The 14,075-nt window shown below is 36.5% G+C and overlaps 1 protein-coding gene across 4 annotated transcripts in view; it reads right to left on the bottom strand.

Annotated features, from left to right (window-relative positions):
• Positions 1 to 14,075, bottom strand: part of SNX10 (sorting nexin 10) — a 44,043-nt gene that overhangs the window by 15,308 nt on the left and 14,660 nt on the right. For 2 of the 4 annotated variants that reach the window (XM_026708256.2, XM_087918000.1), the window contains exons 2-4: positions 9,008 to 9,055; positions 6,190 to 6,276; positions 5,001 to 5,101 (exon numbers count right to left, since the gene is read on the bottom strand). In XM_026708256.2, coding sequence (XP_026564041.1) covers positions 5,001 to 5,101; positions 6,190 to 6,276; positions 9,008 to 9,031 — 212 coding nt within the window. In that variant the 5' untranslated portion in view covers positions 9,032 to 9,055. Of the gene's footprint in view, positions 1 to 5,000; positions 5,102 to 6,189; positions 6,277 to 9,007; positions 9,056 to 11,819; positions 11,841 to 14,075 lie in introns of those variants that run through there. The other 2 variants (XM_087918002.1, XM_087917999.1) reach the window with 2 other exon arrangements.

The raw sequence follows: 14,075 nt of genomic DNA, 5'->3' as shown, positions 1-14,075 counted from the left end.
AAGATGTCTTCTATCTTCTTCTGGGTCTGCCTCATGCTCTTTGACCTTCTCCTCTTTGTATTTATGCCTTATATGGTATGCAATTCCCACATGTTTCAGTAAATGCTGTTTCTAAATATTTGATCTCTGATACTTGTTTTATGCTTATTTCCTCTATTACTATGTTTAAGGTATACTTTTCTCTTCTGATTACCATCACTTCTGTTTTTTGTTTACTAATTCCCATTATTATTTGTCTTAAATTCTTGATTCATGGACATGAGTTGTTGTTGCAGTTCTTTAGCTGTACTTGCTATCAATGCTTGATCATCTGGAAAGAATAGTTCTTTGTTATTATTTTCTTTTCTGAGCTTGGCTTCTTTGCTTATGCTGTCAGTGTAAAATAAATAATAGAGGTGATAAAATGCAACCATGTTTTACTCCAGATATTATTATGTAGCTTGGTTTGTTCTGAACTACACTTCTGCAAGTGCTATGTAAGCTTGTATATAATCTAATAGATCAGGGCTGTCAAACTCCCAGCCTGCGGGCCGGATGCATCATGCACTGGCCACGTCCATGCCCAGTTTATCGAAGGGGGAAAAAGTCCTGATATGTCATGTGATGCTGCCATGACGACATGAGTTTGACACCCCTGTAATAGATGATCACTTCCTCTAAATTGGTCATTGTTTGCCATAGTAATTTCCTATCAACTCTATAAAATGCTTTCTTTTAGTCTACAAATGTGATTAAGAGGTTCTTATTGTGTGCTATTTTAGTTATATTAGCTGCATCTGTACAGCTTCTGTCTCCACGAAAGTCCACCTGTTGTTCCGCTCATTGTGGGTCTTAATCTCATTTTTATTATCTTGGCATACATTTTCCTTGCATGTCAAGAGTGAGATGCCTCAGTATTGTGTGCACTCTCATTTGCTCCACTTCTTTTTCCATAGTAATATTATTATTGCGTGTTGCCAGTCACTAGATGCAGTTTGGTTAATCCATGCTGCATTACAGATTCTATATAGCTATCTGAAGTTATTTTCCCCAAGTGTTTGAATTATTTCTGTTGGTAGCCCATTCTGGTGATTTATAGTTACTGACTCTTTAAACAGATCTTGCCACTTGTTCAATCAATATTTCTGGTTCTAGTGCTATTATATTGTAGTCTTGCATGATACTTCATGATACTTTCCTAGGGGATTGAAGAGTTCTTTGAAGCATTCTCTCCACCTTTCTATTATTTCTGATGGTTTTATTAATGACCTTTTATTCTTATCATTAATTATTTGTGAGGTTATAATTCTCTCTTTTCCATATAGTTTTGACTACTTTGTAAAACATTGTTCAGGTTGTTCTCTCATTGTCTACTAAAGATTTTCCCAAGCACTCTCAGGATTCTTATTTTGCTTTCTTAATTATCCTATTGGCATCTCTACACTGTAATCTGTAGTTTATACAATCTTCTTTCTCTGATTTTACCAACATTTATGCAGATAGTCTTCAACTTAGGACCACAATTGAGCCCAAAATTATGTTGTTAAGTGAGACATTTGCTAAATGACATTTCCTGCCAAAGTTGTGAAGTGAATCACTGCAACTGATAAGTTAGTAACCTGTTGTTACATGAATCTGGCTTTCCCCGTTGACTTTATTTGTCAGTAGGTTGCAAAAGGGGATCACATGACCCTGGAACATTGCAACGGTCATAAGTATGAACCAGTTGGCAAGAATTTTGATCACATGATCATGGGGATGCTGCAAAGGTTGTGAAAAAAAGGTCATGTCACTTTTTCCAGCGTCTTTATAACTTCAAATTGTCACTAAAAGAACTGTTGTAAGTCAAGGACTATGTGCATAACTCTTTTTTTCAACTTTATTGCTTCTTTAGCCTCTTCATACCACTATGTTTGTTCATTCTGCCTTTTTCCACTTTTCCTTTTTCCATATAGTTCTTCTATGATGTTAAGCAGGGTAGTTCTATATCCTTTCCATTCATCCTCCACATTTCCCACCTCTGGTGACCGTTAATTATATGCTGTCTTCACCTTTTGTTGTAACTCTTCTACTGTAACTGTTTAAATTTTTCTATATTAATTATTTTCTAATTTTTATTTTGCATTTTTCTGATAATATTAAGATTATCTTTTTTATTAGCACTATAGTCTTGTGATTAATATCACATACTCCACCAAGGATTGCTTTTGCATCAAATATTCTATATCTTTTTTTTTTTTTTTTTGCTTTTGCATCAAGTGTTCTGTATCTTCTTTTTACTTTGGTTAATGTGTAATTGACCTGACTTAATAGTGATTTCATTCCATTTATATGTCGTGAGTCTCAATGTTCAAAAAAGGCATTAGTAATAAAAAGATGATGTTCACTACGTAAATCTAGCATCTTTTGCCCATTCTCATTCTTTTCACACTGTTCTTAGCAAAACATGGGCAAATGAAGTGCTCAGACTCCCTTTTATTATTACCTACTCTAGCACTGATAGAAATAAAAATTAATTAAATTAAATCACTTAATTAAATCACTTAAGATTTGCAGATGATGTTATTTTCTTCTCACAAGATCCAGAAGAGCTACAAAGATGCATACAACAGCTGCAAAAGCAGAAGAATCATTTGGCTTAAAAATAAACCTGAAAAAGTGCCTGGTTATGTTTAATAAATTAACCAAAGAGTGGATTTTTTTAATGACTGGAGACTTACTGTAGGTGTAGTCAGCCACTACATAAAACTTGGCCGATAAAATCTCAGGGGATACTATAAAGGAAATTGAATGGTGTGTTAAATGTGGTTGGCGGGTATTTAGCAAGCTAAGCACAATTTTCAAAAACAACTTACCCCCATGACTGAAGACAGAAATTTTCAATCCGCTTGTGCTACCTGCTCTAACACATGCTGGTGAAACATTGACACTAACCTCACAATTGAGACAAAGGCTATGAGTGGTGCAAAACAGCCATGGAAAGATACATATTCAGCATTAGAAGACAAGACAGAAAGACCTGCACATGGATTAGAGAACAAGCAAAAGTATACAATATCATCAAAAGAGTAAAAGAATTGAAATGAAAGAAGCAAGAAGAACTGATGGCAGTCACAGAATGGATCCCACTTGATAAAAACCTTCCATGAAAGAAACCTAAAACAAGATGGATCGAATAACATCAGCAAGTGTTGTGGGCCCAATTGGCAAAAGAAAGCTCAGGACTGTATTGATTGGAAACATGTGAAAGAGGCCTTCGTCCTGCAGTGGAAAGACAATGGCGATGATGATGATATTCTGTCTGAATAGTTGTTAATGTCTAGGATGCATTTTACTATATCTGAATCTGCCCAGCCCATTCTATTTTTTGCTATGTCCCTTCCTTAGTAGATAAGTATCCTTTCTGAATTTCCTTGTTCTTTGTGTCTTATATCGGCTAGTCCCATGATCTTAATCCCTCTTCTTTCCATTCTTTCCAAAATTTCTATTTTATTTGCCATGCTGGTCATATTCAAAGTTCCTGTTTTGTATTTTGTTGCCCTATCTATTGGTCTTTTGACAATTGCTGGGATCATTTCTCATTGGATCAGTCCATTTGTATCACATGTGGATTTGTGTAGCTGTATAATATAATATAATATAATATAATATAATATAATAATATAATATAATATAATATAATATAATATAATATAATATAATATAATATAATATAATATAATATAATAATATGCTTGTAGAGTCTGTTGCAACTTCACCAAAGCCCCTTAGCCAGGCCATTTCATGGCTGCCATAATAGTCCCATGGCACCAGGCTACGCCATAATTTAGCAATCTTAGCAATCTCTTACTTTATCCTGTTACCACCTCTCACAAGGACATGGGATTTTGAGGACTTTGAGATTTTTAATATGTAATGTTGCCAAATTAATTTTCTAACTTCAAGACAGTGTCAGCGTCAGCGATATACAGTGTACAGAGAAAAATAAGTCATAAGTCCCATATGTTCATTGTGTTAGTTCTCTATTTTTTGCCTTTCCTTTGTTGTTAATACAAATACACTGAAAACTGAAAATTAATCTATGGATTGCCTAACCATTTAGATTTAATTTCTGTACTACTGAATTACTATGTCAAAGAAAACTTAGAGATAGATAAAGCAAAGAGATTAAATATCTAAGGATCATATTGCACACTATGCAAATTATATAAAATACTAGCTGGATACACATGCTTCACGACAAAACTTTGTGATCGGGCTATGCAGGAAAAATTTGGTTCACAATCCGTTGGCTCAGTGGTAGTCGGTGATTGAATTCCTACTGCCTTTAGTCCAGAAACAGTTCCATAGGTGGAAGCAGTTCCTCAGTGGTGATCGGTGATTGAAACACATAAGGGAATATCGCTCCTGCCACCTTGAGTCCGGAAGCAGTTCCATAGGTGAAAGGTGTGGACATTTTGGTGAGGTACCAACATTTAATACTGTAAGGAACCTAGGGCCATTCCTGAGTGAAGGAGTAAAACGTCTGCCAGTTTGAACTGAGGTTACGGAATGTGAGGCAACTAGCAATTGGAACAGAGTTCTTTTCAGGTGGAGAGAGGGAGTAGAATGTCTAACTCCTTAGCGTCAGAGTGTGTTACTATAAGGCAACTGGCAGTTAGAACTTTTCAGCTGGGGAGGGAGAGTAGAACTCCTTAGCATCAGAGTGTGTTAATAATTGTATAAGAAATACTAATGATCTGATGGTCATTTTGAAAACTCCTTTCTTAACAAGCATCTAGAAGCCAAGAGAAACATACGTGCCAAATATCAAATTTTGTAGACTTTATAATTCTGGAGATTTCATGATGAGTGAGTGGTACTTGGCTTTTATATATATATAGAGAGAGAGAGATAAAAGATCTTGTGGATTTTACAGGTTCTATCTATTCACTGAAATGTGCCAGATTACAATTAAGATTATCATGGTTGATACTACTGTATAAATTTTGAATTATTTTAGTATTTTGTAAATTACTTACATTAATACAGCATTGCTTTGAAGTTTCTGTCTGAGCCACACAAATTCTCGAAAACGGCGTCGGACACAAGATGTTTTTCTTGTAAAACACATGCTATTTGTCTGCAGAAACACAGAATGTGTTGGTACATTAGTTGAGTTTAGTGACACAGTGTTTTCCCAGAACTAATAATCTGACAATGCAAGATTTTGACTGTTCTTTTCTAACCCTTCCTATGTATTATTTTCTCTACTAACTAGACTGGCAGTAAATTTCCACTGACCTTTCTTTCTTGTTCCATTTCTATCTATCCCTCTGCCAGTGAGAAAGTTCTTACATTTGACAAAGGATAATTCTCGATTCCTCCCCTCCCCCCCAAAAAAAAAATTATTAGCAAAAATGTTAAAATATTCAGTATAAATATTCAGCACACAAAATTCTCCAGCTTTTCCATGGCACATTTTGTGCTTTGCTTCTTGCCACCTACTTTGCCTTCACCACACTCAGGCCAGCCACTCACTATTGCCATTAACACCACTGCCTTTTGACCTCAAGCATTGAGAAACAGCAGAGAGTGGAACTGGCAAAAGTAAGCGGCTGACCTGAATGCACATTCAAGATTAGCAAGGTTTTGTTACTAAAGCAGGATATTCCTGCAAAGTTGTTGACTTCTGTGTGAAGAGTTATAAAAAGGAACATAATCCAATCAAGAAAATAATTCAAGTCAGGAAAAAAAGAAACAAAAACAGAGGAATCATTCAATAATCATTTATGAAACTTGTACGAAGCTAAACTCTGAGCAGTTCACAAAAATCAAACAAGAAATCACAATGAAATCAATCAAATAAAAAAACACTAATCCCCGTAATATTTTAAACCAAAGATGCATTTATGATTCTATCCTTGAAAAATAGGAACAGCTTTTTTATATGCTTGCTAGGAATTATTTGAATAGCAATTTAAATTAGGAAAGCTATGGTTTTGTCCTCTACTGTCCTAAAGGTTCAACTTCCATTCATTTTCTAAGACAGCCTTCCCTATCCTATAGACTTTAAGAAAAGTCTAGATCATATTTCAAAATTCTCACATTCCACAATTGGGATGGGTAGTGAATCGTTCATGACCACCCTCCACATAGCTTGTCACATATATAGTTCAGATATTAGAAATGCCTTAAAAACCATTTTCACAGAAGAGCATAACTACTTACATGAATGAAGATTTCATAATCTATATAGGAATGCCAAAAATCTTCCTTCTGTAACCTGGGATCTCGCACCAATACTGTTACAAATTCCTGCAAGAGCATAATAAAGCAATTACTGGATAAAGAGTCTTAACAAAGTTCTCTCCACTGACTAGAAATATTTTTGTCACTGTAAGTTATACGTATTAGTAATAATTCTGAAAGAGGAAAAACAACATTCAGACAAATGTAACACCAATCAACTACTTCGAAAGCAATGACTCATCTCTTGTCGACTAGCCAAGGGGGAAATTCTAAGTTAGATAATGCTGTGTATTTCCAACCAGGAAATGTATTTCTTACAAATAAAGGTTTTGTATTTTTCAGTTAGTCTCCAGTATTAGGCAATATTACTGCTGAAAAAATGGAAACAAATGTCATTATTTCTTTCCGGGTAACTTGTCATAATATCCAGAAATACTAAATACCTTTGCTGATGTTGAAAAACAATGTTTAAAATATAGATTAAAAGGGTACTGGTATTTGTTTAAAGGTTCAATTCCAAAGTCCTAAGTTTAAGTCTTTTGTATTAATTGTTTAATGTATAGCACATTGCAGTATAACCAAGATATGAAGAGCACAGAAAAAAGTTACTGTTGGCACAAAGTCTAATGTGCACTTGGAATAAATCCAGTAAATGCCATCAAGTGGTGCGCTACAGTGCAAACCCAAATAGGAGAATGTGCATGTATCACTAATTCGTATCCCAGCCAAGGTAGATTCTATAGCCTTGCACCTTTGGGTCTTTCATTTAAGCAGTCTTTCCTGTCCCTCCAGGTATTAGTGGACAGGTTGAAGGAATGAAGCAGTCTAACCAGGATCCCAAAGGGAAGTAGACCTCTCAAGAGGGAAGGGGAAGCAACAATGGAAAAAATGTCAGTTAGTTACAAAACATGTTGACAATTCAGCAGTTTTCTTCCTGAAATCATATTCATTATTTGCTACTTCAAGCTCTGTAGTAAATTGTGTTTTTTTTTCCATTGTATTTTTTTCCCATTGTATTCAATCACGTATTCCATTGTATTTTTTTTTCCATTGTATTCAATCACGTCTGATTCTCAGAGATAGTGGACAGGTTCCTGCAGTTTTCTTGGCAAAATTTTTCACAAGTGGTTTGCCAATGTCATCTTCCAATGGCTGACAGAAAGCCCAGGTTCACCTAGCTGGCTTCATACTGCCTTGATGTCTTAACCACTGTACAAATTAGTTCTCTAAGAAACTGTTAGGTAAGACTAATGCTAATAGAAGGAAAACAAGAAGTCAAAATAAATTTAGTCTTAAGATTTATACAATATACATTTAAAGATTGGACACTATTCTTAATTAGACATTTTAATTTTACAGGTATTCCTCGACCTATGGCTGTAATGGAGCTCCTCCTATACTGACTAAAGTCAGAGGGTTGTTAAGTGAAGCACCCATGTGATTGTCTCACTTATTGCCATCTCTGCTCTCACCAACACAGTCATTAAACAAATGCTTGGGTTGTTAAGCAGGCAAGAGAGGCATGGGCCCAAGGGGAAGCATTGGGTGGCCTTGTGTCTTCCTAAGGGGAAACTATCAGCTTCTTTCTTGAGTCTCTTAAGGTATCCTCCATGACTAATGCATTTCATGCTCTGCTTTTCACCCCCCACCTTGTCTTCACCACACTCAAGCCAGCCACTCCCTTTTGCCATTTCCACCACTCCCTTTGCCTTTCAAGTACCGGGAGAATAGCAACAAGTGGACCTGGCAAAGATAAGCGGCTCACTTGAATGCACATTCATATTTGCAAGATTTTATTATAATAATAGTAGTATTATGTATCTGGTATTGATTTTTGAATCTGGTTTACCATGAAAGACAGAAAGAAAGAAGACAGAAATCTGGGTTACAAAGATTCCCAAATGAAAGAAAGTCTCAATAAACTTCATGCATATATTAACTGCACTAAGCATAATACCCAAGAAATATCATCCCTGTTCCTATTCATAATCAAATCTTTGTAATGTTCATGGTTCTCAAGCTCTGAACATTATAATACCCATTCAGTGGACAGACCATTTAGTTTTAGTTATTACTGTATTGTTGTAAAGGAAGGGAGGGGTGCTTATGTGTGTGTATAAATATCTAGCAAAGTTATTTAAGATTAAAAACACACTGATACAAATAGAAGCTATGTTTGCTAAAGGGAAAATAGCTAAGAAAAATAATAGCAACAGGGCAAAAACACTATAATTGTTCACCTACAAGAAAAACATTTCTGTATAACCTACCAGGATCCTGTGAGAAATTAAAATGAGAGCCTTGACTTAGTTGACTAGTATCATCCCTGCTGCCAAGTAAAATTGTCAGGGTCCTCTGATGGAAACAAGAGACATTTTGTCCAGAACCTCTCTAATCTCTATATTCACAATTAGGTCAGAAATTTCAGTTGGGAAAAACTTACTTCAAGAAAGTTTGATATTTTAACGGAATATACATGCCAGAGGTTCTCTAGCTTTTCTTTGCTTTCAAACCTTGAGAAACAGAAAGTGACAGTGAAATTTCCTCTGGTTGCAACTGTACTTTCAAAAGTTGTGTGGCTTTGTGCATTTCATATTCAGTGAAAAGGGCTTTTTGCCATTTCTTCAGAGTAGCAGTTACACAATCTTCTTTATGTCCTAAGATGCTACAAAAATATCTGAAAAGGGGAAATTGAGTTGCACAGTTCATTCATAGCAGTTGGTTGTACTTCCACTTTCACTGAGGCAAAAACCAGTTTAGTGCTGTATTTTTAAAATGTTAACACTGCAGTGCTTACCTGTTTTTCATGCTTTGGGGTCATCTTCAAAGCCGTATCTAAATCTATCTAAAACATAAAAATCCTGGTTAAATACAACTGAAGGAATTGGATCACTTTTTAAATGCTTTCAATTTTCTTGGCATGATTTTGGAAGTAGTTTGCCATTGGCTGCTTCTCGGAGCTGAGAAAGATTGACTGGCACAAGGTCACCAGGCTGGTTTTGTGCCTATAGTGGAACAAGAACTCGGGGTTTACTTATTTGTAGTCTGGTGTTCTAGCTACTATACCAAACTAATATACTACCATTGAAAAGGATACTTTAATTTGCCACTTCCTTATTCTGGAATAGGCAGAAGTGAAATGGAAAGACACACGGTTGAATCCCATGCTGTCATGAAGCTTTATCTAAATGGCCTTGGCCCAGTGATCTTTTCTCCTACTTCATATGGTTATTGTAAAGATGAACACACTGCCCAAAACAGTGCGTATTTTGGTGAAAAATATATATAAAAAATTAAAAACACCACTACTCCTGGGCTGAGTTATTAGATATTTAAAATATCTCCCTGTCACAAAGCATGCAATACACACCTGGGCAGTATACAATTAAAAAAATCAATAAAACATGTAAACAATAGAATAAACATACTAATAATGTGACATTTTCTGAAAGTAGCTCAAACATACTATTATGAACTCTTAAATGCCAAGGGGAATGTAGGTGTATGTGTGTGTATATATGTATGTATGTATGTATGTATGTATGTATGTATGTATGTATGTATGTGTGTATATATATATATATATATATATATATATATATATATATATATATATATATATATATATACACATACATACATACATACATACATACTTTATACGATACATATATATATTCTGTTTTTCATGGTACTTATGTATGGCATTCAGCTTTGTTCCAGTATTTTCCCCGTCATTATAGTTGTGCTTTTAAGTTGTAGCAACGTTTCAGCAGAATCTCATCTGCCATCATCAGGCTTCTGTATTGTGTTCATCTGTGAGCCTGATAATGGCAGATGAGATTCTGCCGAAACGTTGCTACAACTTTAAAAGCACAACCACAATGACATGGGAAAATACCCGAACAAAGCTGAATGCCATACATGTAAGTACCCGCGAAAACTTAAGAAAACACACACACACACATATAAATATATATATAAATATGTATATATATACTGTATCTATTAGCATACATCTAATTGTACAAAAACTGCTGCTTAGTTCATAAGCAGAGAAAAATATATTAAAAAGACAGACTTTAAATGAATATGATACTTTTGTGGCCCTTATTCAAAAAATGAGATTCCCCTTCTCTTTTTTACAATCAAAAAATATAGTGTACAGTCAAGTCTCTTTCAGAGAAAACAGGAATGGGGTTTCCCTTAACATTTCCCTTTCTTTGCACTGGGAAAAGTCAGGGAACACAGATAAAAACACCCAAACCACATGCTTAAACGGTTTTCTTGAGATATGAGGCTGAATTATGCACACTAGTTTGTCTCCAAATTCTGATGGGAGATAATAACATCAAATTGAATCAAAAATTACATTAACCACGGGCAAAAAAAGGAAAGAGGTATGCTATGCCACCGTCTTAGTGCAATCGAAGAGCTCTTCCCTTGAATAAAAGACAACAAATGTGGGTTACCCAACATTATTAAACACCAGAAAATATAGGTATGTTTATTATTTCATTGGCCCAAATTTTTGTCCAAACTTCACTTCATGCTTCAATTAAACCACATACAGATTGAGGAATTCTGGGAGTAAAGTCCACACATCTTAAAATTGTTCATGTTTGTGAAACACTGATCCAGAATGCCCTTTAAGCTATTATTGCTCCTTTATCTATGGAAGCTTCCAAGCCATTTTGTAATGAACTATATTAACCCTGTAACTACTCAAAACAGCTTCAAATTGCTACAGTGAACATAAGACACTTGCTGTCTTCACAAGCCGAACATGTATCTCCAAGACATTATATCCTTTTTTATATGTCCTAGCCAAGTACCATCTCAGTACTAATCAGATCTGAGTGATTTTAAGCTTTCTGAAGATTGCCAAAAAATAACTATAACAAATACTGACTTGCTGTTTTTCAATGGCACTTTCTATCTAGGTAGACTGATCCCTGGCTTGTCTATCAGAATGGTTCTTCCAGACTGGGTATTTTTATAGCCCTCCTGAAAATGCCAGTGTTCAGACATAGGATCTTGTACATGGAAAGTACATTCTGACCACGTTTTCTACACTTAGTGAAAGAAAGCAAGAGCTTTTTGCAAATGCAGCTTAATTATGTTTGCTTAGTCCTTAGTGCTGAAAGGATTAAAAACACATCCAGCCAGTTTTCAGCTGAGTGCAGAAGTAAACAAAATGTTCAGGAACTGGACTAAGAACATAAGCAAGCAGAGTTTTAAAACAAAACACAGGTACTAGAACAAGAAATGCTTTATGAACATAAAGCAAAATTACTAATGCCGTTGTACATGAAGTTTCCAGCAGGCTGGTACAATGATGATTATGAGACATGAGCCTGGTGGACTTATTCATCATATCTTGTGACACACTAAGTATTTACCATGAGTCCTGCACAAGGTAACTTGGAAAATTGTTGCTAGCCCCCCTCCAAGATCTTCTGTTATCTTATCCATTTTGTGACAGCTCTCCAACCAGTATTTATTACTTCGTTCCATTGGGGTGGGGTGGGGGAAGAGAAAAGTAATTACATGATGGTCAAAGTAGGTTCTCTTATTATCTCAAATAGGTTATAGAAAGCATATTTTACCTAGAGCTTGTTTGGTTCTATACAGCAGCGGTCCCTGTTTGGCACCAGGGACCAGTTTCCTGGAAGACAAATTTTTCCATGGACCAGGGAGAGGACAGTTTTAATTTCACTCGCTTGCCTGCCATTCATCTCCAGCTGTGTGGTCCAGTTCCTAACAGGCCATGAACCATGGCCTGGACCCATAAAGGAACTCGCACTCATACCCATAAGATGGAAAACTGAACTTGCAACAGAGTAGCTCAAGCTAGTCTTAATTTTGGTTCACATATCATGGTAAAACCATGGCCAGAACAGAAAAAGCCCAAAATAATTCATGGTTTTCATGCTGTGGTTAACTTCGTCTTTATTTACCATCTTAACATGACTTCCCAATTCTCATGTAATGCTAATGTTCAACCATAACAGATTTCATGAACAGTAGCTATGAGATTGATAATAATTTAATGCTGAATAGTAAAATTAGCTTTAAATTGGGTTAGACAACTACTGCATTTCTATATACTCAGCATGACTTCCTGACCGTATTTCTTTTTCCCCAAAGTGGAGAAATTGCCTAAACATATCTTTCTGAGCTGCTTTTCTTCACCTCAGATCTGATTCCTAAAGAGTCCACTACAAGTTAACAAACTCAGCTATTGTCAGTGTGCAATGCTTAACGTATTTTTGTTATCTCTTACAGGGACTAATGTCCTTTTTCTAGGGGGGTCTGAATGTCAGCCTCAAGATCTCTTTGGGTACCCTAACTGCTATCTATCTCATTTATCTCTCCCATATCCTATCTACTTTATCTTCTCTACTGCTAGGCTTAATTCTTTCGGCTGTCATTAGCAACGGGAGGAGGGGTAATTGTGGGGGGAAGAGAGCTGGAGGTGTTTTGCATTCCTTTACTGTGGGTAAGCAAAAGGAGGGGGTGTATGATTTCTTCTTTTCAACTTTCCATTTCCTTGCTAGTTTCTATCCCTTTTTGCGCAGCTGCGAAGTCTTATCAAAATATGTCAAGGTCAACGGACAGAGACCTGAAGATGCCCACATGATCATATTCAGAACTTTTAATTGGAAGAGACTTCTGGACTTTGGGGGGTGGGAACAATTCCATTCCTTTGTATATGTGATCTGCGCGCCAAATTCTCAGTTTCGGAATTCCATCTGTAGCTTCCTCTTTAATTTCCAGTAAAAGAATAACTTTGCTCTGATCCATGGAGTCTGGGTATTTCTTTCTTGGATTTTGAAGGGAGCACACACTGACATTATTCCAAAACTCACCATCAGCCCACCCGGAGAAAACACCAACTTTTCTTCCGAGGGGCTTTCACATCATGTCATCTCCAGCCAGCGATGAAGATGACCAGGGAGCTGTGGGGGGGGGGGCAGCCAATGCTGTTACCAGAGATGCCAGCCACCGACTTATTGGCCGACCTTACTCTGGAAGAAACCCCAGCTGAGATGCCCAGATGGTCGTTAGGAGTTGGATGGAGAGATCTGGAAGAGCCCCCCCTCCTGGAATCACTGTAAGTCGAAGAAGTGCAAGGGAACGGCTGTGCCAAGAGGGGGAGGAGATGGAATGCAGGCTGGATCAAGCCGGGAAAAGCTCAACTTCAACTCAATTGGCCAGTCGCTCGTAAAGCTCTGGATGAGGCGTACCAATCCCATAAGAAATTTGCGGACAGGAAGAGAGCCCCACAGAAGTCGTAGCTGACAGCTATTAACCTGAACTTGTTGATTAGAAGGTTTGGTCCATTCACAGCTACTATGTGAAACTGAAAGGGCCCTAATCAGTTTCATCTTACAGGCTTTTATTTGCACATTCCTTCAATGTGCAATCCCCATTGTGTACTTTCTTACTTCTTGCAATATCCATCTCTCCAATGTGTCTAAATATAAACATTAATTTCCGTTTGATAATTATCCAAACATTGGGGTTAGGATTTCGAAGGGCAGGAAAGAAAGTGTGGGTGGGTGGGAGATGCTATAAGAGTTACCTTCCCCCCAACTTCTTGTGACTATTTCAAAAACCTTTCCCAGTTTTGGGCTCACCCTACTGTTTGAGGTTCACTCAGTTGACAGGAATCATATTTTTCTGGTACTGTAAATATAGATAAGCCTTGACTTACAACCATTTGTTTAGCAACCATTCAAAGTTACAGTAGCACTGAAAAACAGTAGTACAGTAGTACACTGTACAATACAACACTTACAGCTAATCTTTGTACTAACTTCATCAGTGCTCCTATAGTCACATGATCTAATTTGGGCACT

The sequence above is a fragment of the Pseudonaja textilis genome, chromosome Z, assembly GCF_049901715.1.
Source record: "Pseudonaja textilis isolate UNSWEBS1 chromosome Z, rPseTex1.2, whole genome shotgun sequence".
NCBI classification, from domain to species: domain Eukaryota; kingdom Metazoa; phylum Chordata; class Lepidosauria; order Squamata; family Elapidae; genus Pseudonaja; species Pseudonaja textilis.
Note: the sequence above shows the minus strand (reverse complement) of the source record. Positions and strands in the feature narration are given on the sequence as shown.